Genomic DNA, 18,966 nt, shown 5'->3' with positions numbered 1-18,966 from the left:
CTTCGTGGTCTTTGAGCAGCCCAGCTTTTGAGAAAGCAAACGCTTCTTCGATTTCTGAGATCGACCCTCGTGGTCTCTGAGCAGCCCAGCTTTTGAGAAAGCAAACGCCTCTTCGATTTCTGAGCAGGCGCCTCTTCGATTTCTGAAGCTCCGTCGAGTGCAGATTTTTATAGAGGCTGGCATTAAGTTCCAAAGCACACTTGAATCTCCACCAGTAGAAGCTCCATTCTTGCACTTCTAAAATCTTGATTTGTCCGACCTCATCTCTCTTCAACACCTTTGAAAATGTCTGGCCCCTCCGACCGTCGTTTTGACTTGAACCTTGTTGAAGAGGCAGCCACGCCTTCTCCAGACAATATATGGCGCCCATCCTTCGTCTCCCCTACTGGTCCTCTTACCGTCGGGGATTCCGTGATGAAGAATGATATGACCGTTGCGGTGGTGGCCAAGAACCTTCTCACTCCCAAAGATAACAGACTACTTTCCAAACGGTCTGATGAGTTGGCTGTTAAGGATTCTCTGGCTCTCAGTGTTCAGTATGCAGGTTCTGTGTCTAATATGGCCCAACACCTATTTGCTCGAACCCGCCAAGTTGAATCATTGGCGGCTGAAGTGATGAGTCTCAAATAGGAGATTAGAGGGCTCAAGCATGAGAATAAACAGTTGCATTGGCTCGCACATGACTATGCTACAAACATGAAGAGGAAGCTTGACCAGATGAAGGAATCTGATGGTCAGTTTTTACTTGATCATCAGAGATTTGTGGGTTTGTTCCAAAGGCATTTATTGCCTTCGTCTTCTGGGGCTGTACCACGTAATGAAGCTCCAAATGATCAACCTCTGATGCCTCCTCCTTCTAGGGTTCTGTCCAGTACTGAGGCTCCGAATGATCCCCCTCCGGTGCCTTCTCTTTCTGGGGCTCTACCGACTGCTGAGACTTCTCCTAAGCAACCTTTGTGAAGGCTCCCTAATGTTTGTTTATTTTGACTCATGTATATGTACATATTTGTAACTTATCGGGGATATCAATAAATAAGATTTCCTTCATTTCAACGTATTGTGTTAAATACACCAAAGCCTTCTTCGCTAAGTTCTTTGAATTTTCTTTTGTTAAAGCTTGTATGTTGAAGCTTTGTGAGTGGAGCATGTAGGTTGAGGTAGTGTTCCCTTAATTTCCCGAGGGAGGAAAACTTCTCAATTGGAGACTTGGAAAATCCAAGTCACTGAGTGGGATCGGCTATATGAATCTTAGAACGCCATTGTGCTCGGTCCTGTGTCATTTCCTCCGTTAGATCCAAGTACTCTAAGTCTTTTCTTAGAGTCTCTTCTAAAGTTTTCCTAGGTCTTCCTCTACCCCTTCGGCCCTGAACCTCAAATAGGTGGGGGGGGATGCAACACAAAGACTTCCCAGGAGGTCACCCATCCTAGTACTACTCTCTCGCCCAAACTCACTTAACTTCGGAGTTTTGATGGGATCCGGTGCATGTGAGTTGGTATGATCGCCCAAACTCGCTTATCAAATTCAATTCCTTGCATTTGTAGCGCATGACACCATTGCGCATGCATGGAAACGTTCCTATAAGTGTACATTAATCACCATGGCCTAAAAAAATCCATATTTGAATATGTCAACGAAAGAATTATCAAAGAATAACAAGGTTGGGAGGGAGGGAGGTGTAAATTCGACATGAGTAGCAAATTAAGTCTATTCTGTTGTTTGGTTGGCCATATGAGGCCTGAAAAAAATGAAACAAAAACAGCAATTCAACAATCCGAAGATCCGCAATAACGGGAGGCAAATGGCAGGCAATGCAACTGAATCAAGAAACCTCCCCCCCCATCAATAAGTAGCTTAGATTTATCCGAGCCCGAACTAGCCTGTGTCAAAACAATGAACAGCCGCGTGTTACTTTGCATTGCAATGGAGTAGGTCAAGCATGACAGTCGGGAAGAAATCTCAAACTCGAGCATTAAAGCTTTTAACAAAACTCACAAGGATGTTTTAAGTTTAACAATAACAACCTCACTAAATTCTGCAACAGAAGAAAATTTCTTACCAAAAACTTGTCAATCTCTTTAATTAGAGGTGTAAAGATAGAGCAAAATTTCTTTATACCACCCATCACATCACCATTGCCTTCGATTGCCTCCATGAACTTTTCTCTGTCCGTAGAAAGCGCCGGGTAGACCTGTCATTATAGTGATTAATAGTTAGATTTCATCACCATAAAAAGTTCCTTTTTGCCATTTCTTTCAGCGAGGAAAAATGTGAGAATAGTAAAACAATCAAGTACTATAATCAAATCATAGAGAACAACCAATGATTAAACCAGTGGATAAGCTAAGCAGACTTTTGCTGCAAGTTTTGACAATTTTCCTCTATCATTCAAAACAGTAACCATATATTAAGGAGGACTTTTCTCTAACATGGGAAAAACACAAATGCTTTCAGATTTAATGAGTGTAATAGCTTCAAGCTTGATCAGATGAGTTCTGTACTTTCTACAGTGCTTAAATTCTTGAACAAGAGAGAAACTTGCATAGAAGAAGTGCTTTCAGTGGATGGAGACATTAAAAATGAGCTCAGCCCCAGTAGTTAAAAAACATATATGCAACTAGGCAGCAGAGGCAACTTGCAGAATATAATTGCCATAGTTGTATTTAACTCGATCGGGCATAGAAATTTGATTCCAGCATAGACATTCAAACGACCAGTTAAGTACGAACAATGTTTGAGCACCAAATATTTTAAGGGTATCAAAGACATTACTTTACTCAATGTATTATTTGGTTCAAACCATTCCTGTCGTTCAAACCATATTTTCAGGGTCTTGCCATAGGCATCTTTACAAGCCTCAATCGTAAACCACTCCGGATGCTCCAGCAAGTTCCGAAACAGTTCTACCACAAAATCCATGTTTCTGATAATGCATCAAGAAATAGTATCATGCATATATCACATTTCAACCAAGTGCAAAGGCATACAACAAAAACAAAACAAAAAAAAACATACGAGTTTATGATTATATTGAGTACCTTGTCAGAATATTAAGAGAAAATGTTTCAATCTCAAATTGCATGAAACCGTACAAGTAGTTGAACTTGGAAGGATCTGATGAGTATCTAGACTGCAATCTCTATGCAAAGCCAAAATTGGATAGAGTGAGAACACTAGCACGCATTCAAACTTAATAAACAAAACATACGACCTGAATTCACATGCATATTAACCATAAGATGTTCTGAGCGTACGGATGCAAAGAGTTTAGATTAGCATTGCCATGTCCAAGTTGAACAATGCAAAGCGTTCTAATTAAGGCAGAATTACAAAAGCAGAAAGTATGAGACTCAAAGCAGAAAATGAAAGGGAAACGGGAAAATACATGAAAATAACATCTTACCGCTACATGAAGACGGATGGTATAATTAACAGAATACACGGCATTTCCAAATTTAGCTGCATCAAGCCCAGAACCAAATCATAAAGCTCATATTGTACAAATAAATAACAAATGGTCATGTAGCTTTATGCTTAACAATCGTTATAAACGCCAAGTGTCAGGTGTGTGCCTTTTTGAAAGCTTAAAAATGGTTCAAAGCTTGGAATCAAACGAATTAAAGCCACTATTCACGGGATGAAATAAATGAGGGAAATGAATGAACCTATAACAGGCAAAATCTTATTGCACGATTCCAAGAAATGCTTCGTCAGAATCTCTTTTGATTTAGACTTCACGCTCTCCAATTCTTCCAAAGCAGGAGCAAACATAGTCTTCCCCATCTTTTCTTTTTTTGGGTATGTACTTGGTACCTTTGCTACAAGGCTAGCACCAGATAACTTCAAATCATCCATTCCAAGACTAGCCTGTCTCAAAAGTGTAAAGTTCATGAGCAAATATTTTAACATTTTACAATAACAAATGATTTAATAATTCATTGCCTCCTTTTTCTATTTTAAACTTCCCTTTTCTTCAGAGAACCTCGACACGGAAGGGAGGATTTATTGGCTCCTACCAGCTGAGAAAGGATTATTAAGAGTAAGGAGCCTAGTAAATTTTGCAACTGAAAAAAAAAAAACTTACCAAAAACTCGTGATTCTGTTTAAGTAGAGGAGTAAAGGAAGTGCAAAATTTCTCCATGTCTCCCATGACATCACCATTGCCTCCGATCACCTTCAACAACAAGTCTTTTTCAGGAGCAAACTTGCGTCCAAGCTATCATTCCAGTGAACAATTAAGTTAAATTTTCTAACCAATAAAATTTCACTTAATCAGTGTAGGAAAACAATAAATCATAGAGTACAGCCAATGATAAGTTGCTGGGAGTTTTCCGAAATTTCCTCTATTGAAGCAGTAAGACTATAATAAGAAGAAGGGCGTCTCTCGAACATGGGAAAACGCAAAAATGCTTTCGTGTTTAATAAATGTAATAGCTTCAAGCTTTCATATGAGTTCTGTACAATATACTGAAAAGAGAGAAAACTAGTTTGAGTATATGGAGAACATGGAAATACATTAAAGTGCTGCCAGGCCAAGTAATTAAAAAGCAACTAGGCAAAGCCGGCAACTTGCAGAATATAATTGTCACTAGTGAAGCATAGAAATAGGACATTCAAAGGGAAAGATTAGTACGAATAATCCTAGGTCACCAAATAAATGAAGGGGAATCAAAGTCAGTACAATTTTTTCATCATGCCATTTTATCAGGGTCTTCGCATAGGCGTTATAAACAGCCCGAATTGTAACCCAATCTGGAGGATGCTCCCGTAAGTTCCGAAACAGCTCTACCAAAAAATCCATGTATCTGAAAATAAATCAAGAGTAGTATGAAAAATGTGATGTATCACATTTTGACACAGTGCAAAGGTGATTCTAAAGCCAAAAGAAGATAATGCGAGTTTATGATTCTATCGTGTACCTTGTGAGCCAAACAAGAGAAACGGTACTCGAGCATTGTTCATCAGAATTATTTGTTTCGACATCAAAGTTCACCAAACTGTACAAGTGTTCGAACTTGGAAGGATTGGATTGATATATTCTTTCCATTTTCTACACACAGGAAAAAGTGCAGAGAGTGAGTATAATAATAACATGCATTTAAACTCAAGAAACTATATATATATATATATATATATATCATATATATGTAGATTACCCACAAGACAAAGACAAAGACAAAGCATGGAGAGTCAATTTGCATTGCCATGTCCATTCTCTATAATGACAAAAGCAGAAGGTAGCAAAAACTTGCAGCGAAAATTAGGGGTGGGCATGGTTTAGTTCGGTGCGATTTTGAGTGAAACTGCAATCGAAACCAAAACGTTTTGCAGTGCGGTATTGAAGCCAAAACCGAAATGAAACCAAACCGATTGGTTCGGTTCGGTGCGGTTTCAAACGATTTCAGTTTGGTTTTTGAGAAAAAATATACAATTTAAAATTTACACCTACGTACGTATAAGACGGTCTCATTTTCCACACAATACATTAATTAATAAACTTGTAGATTGTGTTCGAGCAATTGTCATTATCAAACAATTCCAAACACAGCAAGGGTGAAGGATCTAATCTTACCGAAAACTACGTGCTTATTTCATCCGATCACAAAGTAATTTTCAATGTATACATATTTTAATTCTTTAAATGTTTAGTATAACTCGCAAATATTTCTTGTTCCATGTCATACAAAAGGCTGAGTACATCATTCATTTACATGGTATTTCTTTTTCCATCTTTCAAAATCTGGAGATCAAAATAACAGTGACTATTACATGGATTTTTGTTTTTTTGTTTTTAATCTAGCGAAGATCACAAAAAGCGACCGTTTTCGCTACCTAGGATCTATCTTGCAAGAGAACGGAGAATTAGATGGAGATCTCAACCATAGAATACGAGCTGGATGGATGAAGTGTAAGAGTGCATCCGGCGTGTTGTGTGACCGTCGTAGGCCACTGAAGCTCAAGGGAAAATTTTATAGGACGGCAATAAGGCCAGCGATGTTGTATGGCACAGAATGTTGGACGGTGAAGCATCAACACTTACATAAAATGGGTGTAGCGGAGATGAGGATGCTTCGTGGGATGTGTGGGCACACGAGAAAGGATAAGATTGGGCATGAGGATATCTGAGGTAAAGTAGGAGTAGCCGAAATTGAAGGAAAGATGAGAGAAAATCGGTTCCGGTGATTTGGACATGTGCAAAGAAGGCCGACTGATGCTCCGGTTCGAAGATGTGACTACGGGACAGAGGTTCAGGGCCGAAGGGGTAGAGGAAGACCTAGGAAAACTTTGGAAGAGACACTAAGAAAAGACTTAGAGTACTTGGATCTAACGGAGGACATGACACAAAACCGAGCGCAATGGCGTTCTAGGATTCATATAGCCGACCCCACTTAGTGGGAAAAGGCTTTGTTGTTGTTGTTGTTGTATCTAATGTTGGAGAACGATGGTTTATTCGGAACGAAAGAAGCACCAAAGTTAAAAATTAGGAAACGGATAACATTCTAGTGTGGTTGAGTCCATACTAAATGTATGGACTCTAACAATAACCAATTAAAACATGACATCTAATTGAGGTGCGGCGGTTCGGTTTCAAAATCGCAACCATATCAAAACCGCAAAACCAAACCTTCGGTACGGTCCGATTTGGTTCGTGTTTTGGTTTCGGTTTTTGGTTTCAAGTGGCCACCGCTAGCGAAAATAAAAGGCGAAAATAAATGAAAATAACATCTCACCACTGCACAAGAAAAGATGGACGTCCTAACATGATTCAAAGGGTCTTGAAATTGAACTGGATCAAGGCGAGAACCAAAATCAGGAAGTCGATCGATGTTATACATATAAAAAATCGCATGAATAAAAGCAATGAATAATGAATGTACTTGTAATTGGTGCAGTATGCCTGCACACTACCAAGAAAGGGACGGTCCGAATCTCTCCACTTGGGGACCTGACAAACTCCAACATTTCCAAAACAGGAGCGAAAAGGCACTCCCGATCCGGAGCAGGACCGCCCAACGGCCAGAGAATAGCATAATTTGCCACAATGGATTCCTGTTTCCTTTTCCATGCCGTAAGGGCGTCTGTTTCTTTTACTTTGGTTGTCTGCGAACTCTCTTTTATTGGCCCTGCCGCTTTTCTCTTTGACATTTGGTTGTCTGTAAACCCAAGTGTCGATCTGTGAAGGCGGTCTCTCTATGATGATGATGAGATCTGGCTTTTTTTTCAAGGGAAAATCAAGGAGAAGCAAATTGTGGCTAGGGTTTCAACGAATATGAAGAACCGTGAGACTACGAGAGAGAGAGAGAGCGCGCATCCAATACTATTTTAGGGTATGTATTGAATTGAGATTTTGAGAGATTTTAATTATTTTAATGAATTTATGGATATTCAATTAGAATTTTAAGTGATTATCTGAAATTCAAGGTGTATTCAATTAGAATTTTAAGATAGTTTATTAAAATCCTTAGAAATCCGGGTGTATTCAATTAGAATTTTAAATAAATTTATAACATTACAAGTGTATTCAATTATAAATTGATTTTAAAAATTTTGAGAAAGTTGAGGAATTTGAAGGAATTAGAGAGATTTCCTAGTGTATTTTAAGCATCAACAAATCTCACATCGCCCTATGAGATTTCAAGGGAATTGAATCAAAATTTTATACCGATGTGTATAAAATATTTGTATCAAAATTTTAAAAATCCACAAATCTCACATCTCCCCATTAAATTATGAGCTCATCCACCCTGAAGCCACCAAATGGAAAAATATTTGTACCGATGTGTATTTACTTGAGATTTTTGAAAATTTTGTTAAATTTTCGAAATTTATGGATTTTGATCGAGTTTAATTATTTTGTAGAAACTCCATCTAAAATTTTGATTCAATTTTCTCCAATTCTTCAACTTTTAAAAATTGATAAATTACAGTTTACAGCCCCAATTTTCGGTGCAATTGCAACCTTATACAACATCTTTAAAACATTTCAATCTCATACACAAAATTATGTTTAGTTCAATATCATACATCTGTTAGTCAAATCTGTTAAAATGACCATTAAGTGACGACATTGCAAATATAGGCTCCACATGTTTGCTGACCTATATGCCACATATGTGCCACGTGGAAACAAAATAAATATAAATTTTAAATTCTTTAAAATTCTACAATAATTTTCGAAATGCTATCTTCTTAATATTAAAAAAAAACAAAAAAAAAATCTCTAAAATATCTTCTTTTAAAACATTTCAATCTCATGCACAAAATTATGTTTAGTTGCAATATCATACATCTGTTAGTCAAATCCGTTAAAATGATCGTTAAGTGACGACATTGCAAATATAGGCTCCACATGTTTGCTGACCTATATGCCACATATGTGCTGCGTGGAAACAAAATAAATATAAAATTTAAATTCTTTAAAATTCTAAAATAATTTTCGAAATGCTATCTTCTTAAAATTAAAAAAACAAAACAAAAGAAAAATATCTTCTTCTAAAACAAATTAGATTACCCCAAAAAAATGAAGAAACTCATTGCCTCACAGCCCCACTCCCATCTAATTTTTGCGACCTCCACCATCTCTTTCTCTTCCTCCTCTCACTTTCAACTCTTAAATCTCAAAGGGTTTTACTTGTTATTAGAAGTACCAGGTAGTAGTCACTTTTCGTGTATAAGTGCGCTTGCTCTTTGGTTCGTAATCAGATCAGAATTTTACAAAAGAAATACAAACACCAAAAAACATATATTGGAGCTCAACGCCTTTTCTCCTTGCTCTTTGATTTCATCAATGACGGTTGGTGTAGTGTAATTAGTTTGAAATTGTTAACAGGCTGGGTTTTGTCCCTGTTAGGGGCAATTTTGGAAACTTAATTTTGAGCGGTTTCGACTTCATAATCCAGCCCATTTAGAATTTTGGGACTTGTACTTATGGTTAATTTTGAGGTGTCTTTACTTAAATAAAACTATAGGGTGATTTTTGGTTAAAATAGTATTAGCCCAAGCCTTTTTTATTAAAACTTCCAGAAAAACGTTGGAGGCTTCTGTAAATTCTCGATCAATCAATCAAGATGCCAATTCTTGCTCCAAATAGCACTCCTAACATGATGCAACTTTACACTTCAATCAATCAAGAACGTCTTCCTATCCGACACCTCCGACCCCCTCGCACGACTGCATCTCGTGCATCTACTACGATGACTCTACCTTTTCTCGGTGCCTCCATCAATTTGTTTGAACAACTTAAGGTCACAGGGCTTCTTCCAACATATTTGCAAAATATTAAATAATTTAAATCTTGTTTGAACGGAAGAGTGTTTTCGGTTTCAGTGGCCCATGTCTCTTTGCATCCAACCCAATGTCCAATGCCGGTCCACATTTTAACACCAGGTGCATTCTTTTCTTTTCTTTCTTTATTTATTTATTTGTTTTGTTTTCTTTCCTTTTGTTTTTGATGTTTTATTTTTCTCTTGTGTTTTTTTTTATTTGATATGCTTCAATTAGGTTTCGTTTTAGTATTTCCTTTTATTTTTGTTATCTTTTATATTTTATTTACTTTCCACCCCTTGAGGACAAAGTGTGACATAAGTTTGGGGATGGGAGAGTAAAATTTTAGGATTTTAATTTTTGGGTTAGTTTAAAAAAAATTCATTCTTTTTAAGTTAATATCCATAGTTTATTTTAAACTTAGAACAAATGGACATGTTGAAGATTAATCTCACAATAAAGTCTTTTATATTTATCATTTCTTAGACGCTACTTCATGAGTTATACTTTGAAGATTTGCACATTCACATCAACATGGTTTGTGGGGAGTGAAATTGAAACACTTACTTTTAGTCTGAGTTAATTTTTAATTTTTGTTATAAAGTAAAGTTTAGTTCTTGTTACAAATAAAGTAATAATTGTTCCACTCAAGGCTTTGCTTAGTAACCGAATCAGTCCTGCCTAATTAGTAATGATTATCGCGTCACACGGGGCCTGAAGGGATATTTTCCTCTGATTGTTCGCTCAGTGGCGGGGAGCTGGCATAGGGCCTGGAGGAGGGATATTGGACATTCACTAGTGATTATTATATATAAGTTATGATTTGAGACATTGCACGACATGCTAGGTTTCAGAAAACCTATGTTTATCATTATATATGTGTTTTCATAAAACATGGGGTTAGTATGTTGATAATTGTTTTACTATATATATCAACTTAGTCCACTCCCTCTTCAGGATTTAGAATCGAGACATACAATTTCAGCGTCAAGGCACTTCTGCATCGGCATCTTCGAGTCCTCCCAGTGTAGGACCCATTCTTTTATTCATTCAATTTTATATTAATTCTTTTAGTGTTCTAGATTAGATGTGTGCTCTGAACACATTCCTTAAATACATATTCATTATCTTTACATTTAAGTCTTATTTATCCCTTATTTCTAACATTTGCACTCAATAAATGGATTTCGTTATCCTCGGGTGTCGGCCAGCACGTGTTTATCTTGGTATTTGGGAAATATCGGGATCGAGGTGTGTCACAACTTATTGACTTTGACTTTGACCGATCAACGGTCAACGTTGACTTTTTGACCCTTTTTTTTTTGTTTTCATCCGGGATCCCTCCTAGGCTAATTTCGACGTCATGAACCCATTTATGACGTTCGTTTTTTAAAATTCAATCATTTGAGTATAGTTCTGTTAATTGTACTCTTTATGTGCTTGGATGCAATTAATAACGGCGTTTCCGTTATTCCTATTTTGTACGGCTTTGGACCAACAATGTAAGGTGAATAGACTCATTCTAAAATGCATGTTTTAATAGTATAAATGTATACATGAAAAGTATGATTGAATACTTACGTTTTATGAGATAACATGCTTACTGAGGCTAGTTTGAATTATACTATTTTTCTATATAACCCATGTTCTTTATAGGATATCTGATGAATGACGATATAATATTTAGTACATGTTTTTTAACACTTCTTTATAGTATAGATGATAGATGACTGTATACTATGAAATTGATTTTGAGATATATATTCAATAGTTTTGTACTTAACTAATGGTCCCTATTCCGCCTGTTGGCGAGGTTATGTTGTTGGCATAAAGCCGAGAGAATTAATCTCTAGTTGCGGTGTAAGATCTCACATCGCCTGGGGGGAGGAGGTGATGTGCCTTATATGTACATGTCCACTTTCTATAGTAAGACGCGTTTTGGGTGGAAGCCCAAGAACAAATCTGTGAAGGCGTTGCCCAAAGCAAACAATATCTTACTTTGCAGATTGGGTTTGGGATGTGACAATTTGGTATCAGAGCCACTCCCTGGCCATAAGTGTGCCGACGAGGGGGGTGGATTGTAAGATTCCACATCGCTCGGGGGAGAGGAGGTGATGTTCTTTATATGTACATGCCCACCTCCCTATAGTAAAACGCATTTTGGGTGGAAGCCCAAGAACAAATTCGTGAGGGCGTAGCCCAAAGCGGACAATATCTTACTTTGCGGACTGGGTCTGGGATGTGATATACGAGCTGATAGACACATAATGGCATATGGCCTGAAGAGATTTCCTCTGGCTACATCGCATGGATGGGAAGCTAGCGTAAGGCCTGGAGTGAGACTGGACACTCACTAGTGATTACGATATATACGAGATATGTTTTGAGATGTTGCATGGCACGTTAGGGTTTTCGAAAAACCTACCACATATTATGCTATTAGTTTTCATAAAATTTTGGGGGTTAGTATGTTGATAACTGTTTTATTATATATATAGGGTCGAGGTAAAATGGAGAGGAATGGTCGAGGTGATGAATGGTGGTGGTGAGTGGTCGTAATTCGCCGGAAAAATGGGCCAAAATCGCATCGGAAAACGAAGAGGAAACCAGACTGAAGTCGGGTCAATAATGGGGTCAGGGTTGGGTGGATTTCTCTCCCTCATTTTCCCTTCTTTCTTCCTTTCCTTATTGGCCTAATCCTTCCTCTCTCCTTCCCTTAATGGTTCCCTCTCTTTTTCCCCCCTCTTCTCTAGTTCGTCCCCCTTCCACCTCCTAGCCACTCACGTGGCTTCCTTTCACCAAAACAAGGCTCCCACAAATCTGGATCCTTCTAGATTTATAGCAAAATGACCATTTTACCCCTAACTTCGTTCGTTTTTATTTCATTCCTTATAACTCCGTTTGGCGAACGATTTTCACCTACACGCTCGTGGAATTGTCTTCTATCTAATTATGTCAAGAAAATATGATAAAATATATGAGGAGAAAATACGTCCTTGTATAATCACGTTGAGCCACCTAGGGGCATTTTCGTTTTTTCCACTTATCGATAAATTTTACGACATAAATATAATAAATTTCGGTAATCAAATCTTTAAATGTCTCTATTAAATTTTCATATCCATAAATCGATGTATTTTCGATTTCCTCCATATAATCATAATTAGGAATATCAAATTCATATAATTAAATTTCCGGGATATTACATAAACATTGATGTGCAATAATAGGTAAGTAGCTAGCCATGCATGAACATTTTTCTTAGATCCAATTGATCGATGTTGAGAGAGTACCATATCAGGAGGATGTAATTCATAGTATTAGAGCAAACCTATATTTTGGTATGGAGGCTCTACATGTACATATATATCTTATTTAATTTTTTGCTGAACGTATTAACACAGTTTTATGTCAATGAGAAAGTAAACGTAATAGACCAAAAAAATTAGGGGCAAATTATACATTTCTTGTCACAGTGTCAGTCATGCGCGCGAGAAAAGAGATAGAAAGGAGGATACTCACCATGATAAAAAAAGTTATTCTCCTAAATCACGTGAGGATTGAGTTATTGGAAGAAAAGACTATGATATCTAGGAGTGGGTTCGGTACGGTTACCGTACCAAAATCCTTGTACCAATTACCGTACCAAATTTTCGGTTTGGTAAAATCTATTACCATTACCATACCAAACTTTCGGTATACCGAAGTTCGGTATTGCCAAAAGTTCGGTTGGCATGGTATGGCAATGGTAATTGCCATTTTGTTTTGGGACAAAATCTGTTTTTGTTTTTTTAACCCAATTCAAGGGCAAAACTTTTTTTTTGTACCTTTATCTCATACATTATAGATTAAATTCATCATTCACAATTCACACACATAATAATTCAAATGATGCATCAAGATTCATCATGAAAATTAAGCTTACAATCCAAATAGAAGTTACGAACCAAAACAAATAGAAGTTAACAATCCAAATAGAAATTAAAGTTTCAAACCAAATGAAAATTGGAAGTAAACTTCACAAAGGAGAATTCATTGATCAGTTATTCAAGCTTGAGATGTCAAAGCTTTTGGAGGAGGCATTGAACTTGTAGAAAATTGAGTTTGTGTCAAACCTACATTACAAACAAAGAAAACATATTAATTAGTAGCAAGAAGAATTAAAATTGAAAACCATTTAATAACAAATTTACTGAAAAAATTAAAGCATATCTTTCTTGTTTTCTCTTCTACCATTTCCTTGTAAAATTGAAGCATATCTTCCGTTGGTTCCTTGTAGAAGTTTACTTCATCTACCTTAAGCCAATCACTAGTACGCACTAGTGCCTACATTATTTTAGGAGTCAAGGATACCTTAAAGGGTCCACAACCCTCCTCCCTAGGCTAAATGCATTTTCAATAGCAACAATAGAAGTGGGGGTTACAAAGATATTTTGGCTATTTATGAAAGAATTAGGAACTCTTTTGTGTTTGATTTCCACAATTTCAAGAGATCAAAGTCACCAACAACAATGCTAATATAAGTAGGGTTTTATTTTCAAATTATTGGAATATTATAAATGTGTTATATAATTATCTATTATATAATTTATAAATGATATATTATATTGTATTTTCGGTATGGTATGGTAATACCGTGGTAATGGTATCCATTACCAATACCGTACCATGAAATTTCGGTACGGTACAATACCGTACTATTACCGAATGGTACAAAAAATTTGGCACAAAATCGGTATAGCATGGTTGGCAATTCGGTTGGCACGGCAATTTGGCAAAAAAATCCACCCCTAACCGTGACATGAAAGTTTTTCACCAAAAATATGATGAAATCAGCCAACAATAACGGTCCTCCCTTGTTTATTTTGGGATATTATGATTAGAAGTCTTAATATATTCTCATAGAGTTTAATCGTTCTTCATAGGTACTCTTGTACATTTTAATTCAGTTCATTATATATCCTGATAGGTACTCTTGATGGATGTATGTTAACTTCACATTTCACAATGACAATGGTTTCAAGAAACTTGTACATGCATTAAGATGTGAAATTTCTGTGATTAAATTTGATGTCATTGATCATGTTTATCTACTTACTAATTCGTTTTGAAATTTAACGATTTTTTAACATAATTTTAGAAATGCTTTCTTCTTAATATTTAAAAAAAAAAAAAAACAAGAGAAAAATATCTTCTTCTAAAACAAATCAGATTACCCAGAAAAAAAGAAGAAGAAACCCATTGCCTCACAGCCCCAAATCTAATTTCTGCGACCTCCTCCATCTCTTTCTCTTCCTCCTTCTCTCACTTTCAACTCTCAACTCTCAAAGTGATGTTGATCAAAATCCGGTGGCGCAACCAGCAACGAAATCAAAGGTTAATGATCTCAAATCCGGTTTTGACTGGTCACTTATTACAATCATAGAGAAATAGAGAGACAGAGAAAAGGTAGAGTCATCGTGAGATGTTGTCGCCACACGAGCTGTGGCGAGGGGGCCAGGGTTATATGTGTATTAAAAAGTTTATAACTTAAATATTAAAGTTTTCTACCATTTATATAAAAACACATGGTAAACCACTTATGTTTCGGTCACAATGAAAAATTTCTCTTTGAACAGGACGACATCAGTGCGGAAGGCATGAGAGGACGCTTAAATTTAGGGTTTGCATCATGTTAGGAATGGTATTTGGAGCAAGAATGGGTATCTTGATTGAGTGATCGATAATTTACAAAAGCCTTCAGCGTTTTTCTAGGAGTTTTAATAAAAAAAACTTGAGCTAAGATTATTTTAACAAAAAATCATCCTATAATTTTATTTAACTAAAGACATCTCAAAATTAACCATAATTGGTTAGGTGCGTACAATTTGAAAGTATATATTAAACCATCATCTTAAGGTCATATATATATATATATATATAAAACTCATGTTAATATATGTATTTACATACATACCTAACCATCAAAATGATAATTGTAATCATCGTCTGACCATCAAAAACATTAAAACATAATTGGTTGACCTAATTTTTGTCATTTAATTTTACTCATTCCTCAGGGAAAACAAACATTCTTATACAAATTCTCAAAACATTTTATTAGGGTTTTAGACTCTAAAATTCCGGGAAGAAAAAGAAAAATAAAAAGAAAAATAAAAACTCTCTCGGTATAAATTGGCTGACGAAACACTGAGAGCCTCCACCACCGCCTCAATCGCCGACCCCAAAACATGCCCGTCTGCAGCAATTGCCGCGGCAAAACCTTCGTCCGCGATGACGTCACCGAAAACCTCTCCTGCTCCACCTGCGGCAAGCTCCAAGAGTACGACAACTACGTCCACCAATACGGCGGCGTCTCCGGCCCCACCGGCACCTTCGTCTCCGTCGGCACCACCGGCTCGGGCAACGTTTACAGCTACAAAGAGACGAAAGTTTACGAAGCCCTAAAATTTATCGAATCCATGTCGCTCCGCCTCGGCCTCTCCACCGCCGAGGCCGACGCCGTCAAAGCCATGGCTAGGGAAGTCACGGTAGGTGAGTACGGCCAAGGTAATTGGTTCAATATTTTCGTTGGTGCTTGCGCGTATGTTGCCATGAGAAGGGACAATAAGTCCTTGCCGATCGCCGAGGTCGTTTCGGTGATCGGCGGCACGGATGTTTATGAATTGGGTAGGATGATAATGCGTATAGTTAATTTTTTGGATTTGAAAAAACCCGAGTTTCCGGAATTCGATATTGTCAATTTGTTCGAGCGGACGCTGAGGAATTCGTATAGTTTCGAGGGAATTGAAGGAGATAAGAGGGAGAGAATGAGAAAACAGGGGATATTTCTGCTAAATTGTGCAAAGAAGTGGTTTTTGACAACCGGGCGTAGGCCGCTTCCGATGGTGGCGGCGGTGTTGGCTCTTGTGGCGGAGTTGAATGGTGTTGGGGTTAGGATTGAGGACTTGGCTAAGGAGATTCATGCTGTTGTCCATACTTGTAAATTGCGGTACAGGGAGCTTTTAGAGGCGCTTGTGAAGGTTGCACAGGCCTTGCCTTGGGGGAAGGATGTTACGGTTAAGAATGTAATTAAGAATGCGCCGTTTGTCATTCAGTATATGGAGAGGAAGTTGATGTCGGAGCCGAGTGGGAAAAAGGATTTGGTGGGCGGCATTTGTTTGGATTTGGGAGATGTTAGAGAATATTTGAGGAATGATAGTGGATACGCAAGTGATTTCTGTTTTGAAGATGATTTTGATACAGAAATGGATAAGTTAAAGCTTTCACATGAGTCTCGGTACTTTGAGGTGGAAGATGGTGGGTGCAAATTGGGGGTTGAGGAAATGGATGCGCTGAAGCTTTCACATGAATGCTTATCAATGATTTACTCAAAGTTTTCGGATGAGGTTGACAATGTTAAGTCCTCTAAGGGGTTTGAAGAAGTTCGTGGAACAAAAAAGAGGCGAGGTTTTGCGCTCCATGCTTGTGCTGAGTGGTGGAATGGACAGTCGGAAATGAGCAAGAGGCTTCTGCTTAAGGAGATATTGGAGAAAGATGTAGGATTGGATGCTATACCTCCGTCTTTTGTTAATGGTTGTGTAGCAGTTAAGAGGAGGAAAGAAAAGATAAATGCTGCCAAGCAGCGAATTGATAGAATTATGTGTCCATCAAATGCTCGTTCAGGTGACAGCAGCGACATTTGCATTTCTGAAGAGGTACATACTAGGAAGAAGAGAAAGAGAGGACGAGGCATTGATTGGGAAGATTTAATTATTGAAACCCTCCTCCTTCATAAAGTAAAAGAGGAGGAAATCGAGAAGGGGTGGTACAGTGTACTACTGGAATTATATGTATTTAACTCTGGGGTTGTGTGAGAGCTTCTGCACTTTGGAACTGAAATGTGAGGAATGTGCCTGCATGCCCTTGCAACTCCATGATCGAAGTGACTTTTTTTTAACTGAATTTGCTAGATTTTGTAGATCTTACAACTGATACAATCATACGAGTTACGAAAGTTTTGTTTCCTCTTTTTGAACAGAAGATTGGCAATTATATTGATATACATTTGGCCTAATTCTTTGTCTCAATTATTACTTAGTAAGTAAGGAAATTGTCTCAAAAGGTTTATCTTTTCTATACATGTAGTGGTTTTTATGTTGCCTGGCTCATAGACTAGCGTTTTTCAGTCGTAAAGGATAGAATCGATACCTCATGGGCCATTCTTTAGAGAATGAAAGTAGTGTATACCATCTGGAGTGATAGATATAAAACTGTTTCCTTTTTTCTGGACAATTTAACGCTGCTTGCTTTATCCTTGTATTTTGTTTTTGGCTGCAGTGAAGTGTATTAGTTTCTGCATTTCCGGTATGAGTAGGCTAAACAGCTGAGAAAACTAAAGATGGTTGAATGAAACCATTGAAGCAACAGCTGAGAAAACTAAAGATGGTTGAATGAAACCATGGAAGTAGTGGAATGCAGGTTCCTCTGTACGAGTAAGGCTGATCGTTTAAGTAATTCATTATGCTTTAACTCTTAAATAAACACGGTAAAATCTGTATTTCTTCCAGTCCCCTATTTGTTACTTTTTCTGCTTTAAACTGTTTTTTATGACTTGTTTGATGATTGAAGCTCATTTTATTGCTTACATATCTTGCTTACCAGAGAACAGGAAAAGAAATTGTCTGTTTCGAAATTTAGTATTTTGAAAATTCTGTACTGCCATCTTCATTTTTTATGGTGTGAAACTGGCATTAAGATAAAGCATGAAATTCTTAATCCACTTCGTATAGTATTGACTATCATTGTCTAAATTTTTATTTTTGTAGCAGGATACCACAATCTGAAACGTTATCAAAATAAAGCCATTCTTGGACAGCAATGGAGAGAAAATAAAGAAAGATCGGCTTCCCCAAATAGGAACCGAAGTTGTAAGCTGATGAAATCTAGGCACCTACTGGATCTTGTCCTGCTTGGTGGTCAACATGAGCTTACTGCCCAGCAGCAAATGCCTCAACGGGGAAAGTCTTGGTGATACCAGCAAGACTCTTGAAGTTGATTTTTCCGGCAGGCTGATCAACGATTATTTCACTAACCGGAGGCCAGAGCATAAGCTCCTTAGCCTTCACTCCCTTGAGCTTCTTAATCTTTTGCTTCTCAACATAGCCTTTGATTTCAGTGTCATAACTCACAAGCTTACTGATCAACTTGAAGCTGTGTTCGACCTTCTTCTTCTGGACGATCCACATGTAGCCGGTGGCTCTCACAAAGCCAACTTCGATCACATCAGCAAGAGGCAAAAGCCCTAGCGGAAGTTCAAACTCTTGGAGCAAGGCGGTAGCCAATCTCAGTCCCTCCTCGTGGCCTTTCTTCACGATTCCTCCTTCCTTCTCCGCCATGGTAAACTATTATATATCTTTATTAAAGTTCCAAAGTAGTTTTGTGAAGTTGTAGGCACTTTGGGGTAAATGGGTTTAATTTATATCAAGTTACTACATGCATAGGACAAACAGAATGGAGAAACCAAGGTGTTTTTCTTTGTAGTAATCACCAAAATTTCTCTCTAATCCGGCGTAAAATTTATCCTTATTCTACGAACAACTGTCAAAACCGCCGAAGCTACTATGTGTGTTGTGGTCATCACCCATTTTGCTGCTCTTGTTGTGTCCTATTCTTCTTGTTCGTTGAAGACAGTTGCAACTTACCATTGAGTATTATGTGCAGCT

The 18,966-nt window shown here is 37.5% G+C and overlaps 3 protein-coding genes and 1 non-coding gene across 5 annotated transcripts; 1 reads left to right on the top strand and 3 right to left on the bottom strand.

Annotated features, from left to right (window-relative positions):
- Positions 1-1,386: 1,386 nt before the first annotated feature.
- On the bottom strand, positions 1,387-1,507 carry LOC114825275 (5S ribosomal RNA). The gene has a single exon (XR_003773918.1). It is a non-coding gene; the product is annotated as a 5S ribosomal RNA (ribosomal RNA).
- Positions 1,508-1,561: 54 nt separating this feature from the next.
- Positions 1,562-7,302, bottom strand: LOC103435102 (glycolipid transfer protein 1-like). Of its 2 annotated transcripts, XM_029103586.2 has the most exons (11): positions 6,877-7,302; positions 6,730-6,785; positions 4,918-5,048; positions 4,680-4,803; positions 4,083-4,214; positions 3,664-3,865; positions 3,402-3,457; positions 3,037-3,137; positions 2,771-2,921; positions 2,058-2,189; positions 1,562-1,878 (listed from the first exon to the last, which is right to left on the bottom strand). In XM_029103586.2, exons 1-11 carry the CDS (start codon positions 7,142-7,144, stop codon positions 1,765-1,767), a joined length of 1,467 nt encoding a protein of 488 aa, XP_028959419.2. In that variant the 5' UTR covers positions 7,145-7,302; the 3' UTR covers positions 1,562-1,764. The 2 variants fall into 2 exon arrangements, with proteins under 2 accessions (XP_028959419.2, XP_070677576.1); XM_070821475.1 differs by lacking the exon at positions 6,730-6,785 and having other exon boundaries at positions 6,877-7,000.
- An 8,065-nt stretch (positions 7,303-15,367) lies between these two features.
- LOC103434870 (plant-specific TFIIB-related protein PTF2) lies at positions 15,368-17,318 on the top strand. Its single transcript, XM_029103157.2, has one exon. It carries the CDS (start codon positions 15,493-15,495, stop codon positions 17,116-17,118), a length of 1,626 nt encoding a protein of 541 aa, XP_028958990.2. The 5' UTR covers positions 15,368-15,492; the 3' UTR covers positions 17,119-17,318.
- Positions 17,319-18,231: 913 nt separating this feature from the next.
- Positions 18,232-18,639, bottom strand: LOC103435101 (uncharacterized protein At5g01610-like). The gene has a single exon (XM_008373493.1). The coding sequence runs from the start codon at positions 18,637-18,639 to the stop codon at positions 18,232-18,234; it is 408 nt and encodes a 135-aa protein (XP_008371715.1).
- Between the last annotated feature and the right edge of the window lie 327 nt (positions 18,640-18,966).

Source organism: Malus domestica, chromosome 05, assembly GCF_042453785.1.
Source record: "Malus domestica chromosome 05, GDT2T_hap1".
Lineage (NCBI taxonomy): Eukaryota > Viridiplantae > Streptophyta > Magnoliopsida > Rosales > Rosaceae > Malus > Malus domestica.
The sequence above is the reverse complement of the archived record's forward strand: the minus strand, read 5'-3'. Positions and strand labels throughout refer to the sequence as shown.

Coding starts and splice junctions, on each gene's coding strand:
- LOC103434870 (XM_029103157.2), top strand. CDS start 15,493: ATGCCCGTCTGCAGCAATTGCCGCGGCAAAACCTTCGTCCGCGATGAC.
- LOC103435101 (XM_008373493.1), bottom strand. CDS start 18,639: ATGGCGGAGAAGGAAGGAGGAATCGTGAAGAAAGGCCACGAGGAGGGA.
- LOC103435102 (XM_029103586.2), bottom strand. CDS start 7,144: ATGTCAAAGAGAAAAGCGGCAGGGCCAATAAAAGAGAGTTCGCAGACA. Junction 6,786..6,876: donor GCATACTGCACCAATTACAA/GTACATTCATTA, acceptor GCCTTGATCCAG/TTCAATTTCAAGACCCTTTG. Junction 2,190..2,770: donor CAAATAATACATTGAGTAAA/GTAATGTCTTTG, acceptor CTATAATGACAG/GTCTACCCGGCGCTTTCTAC.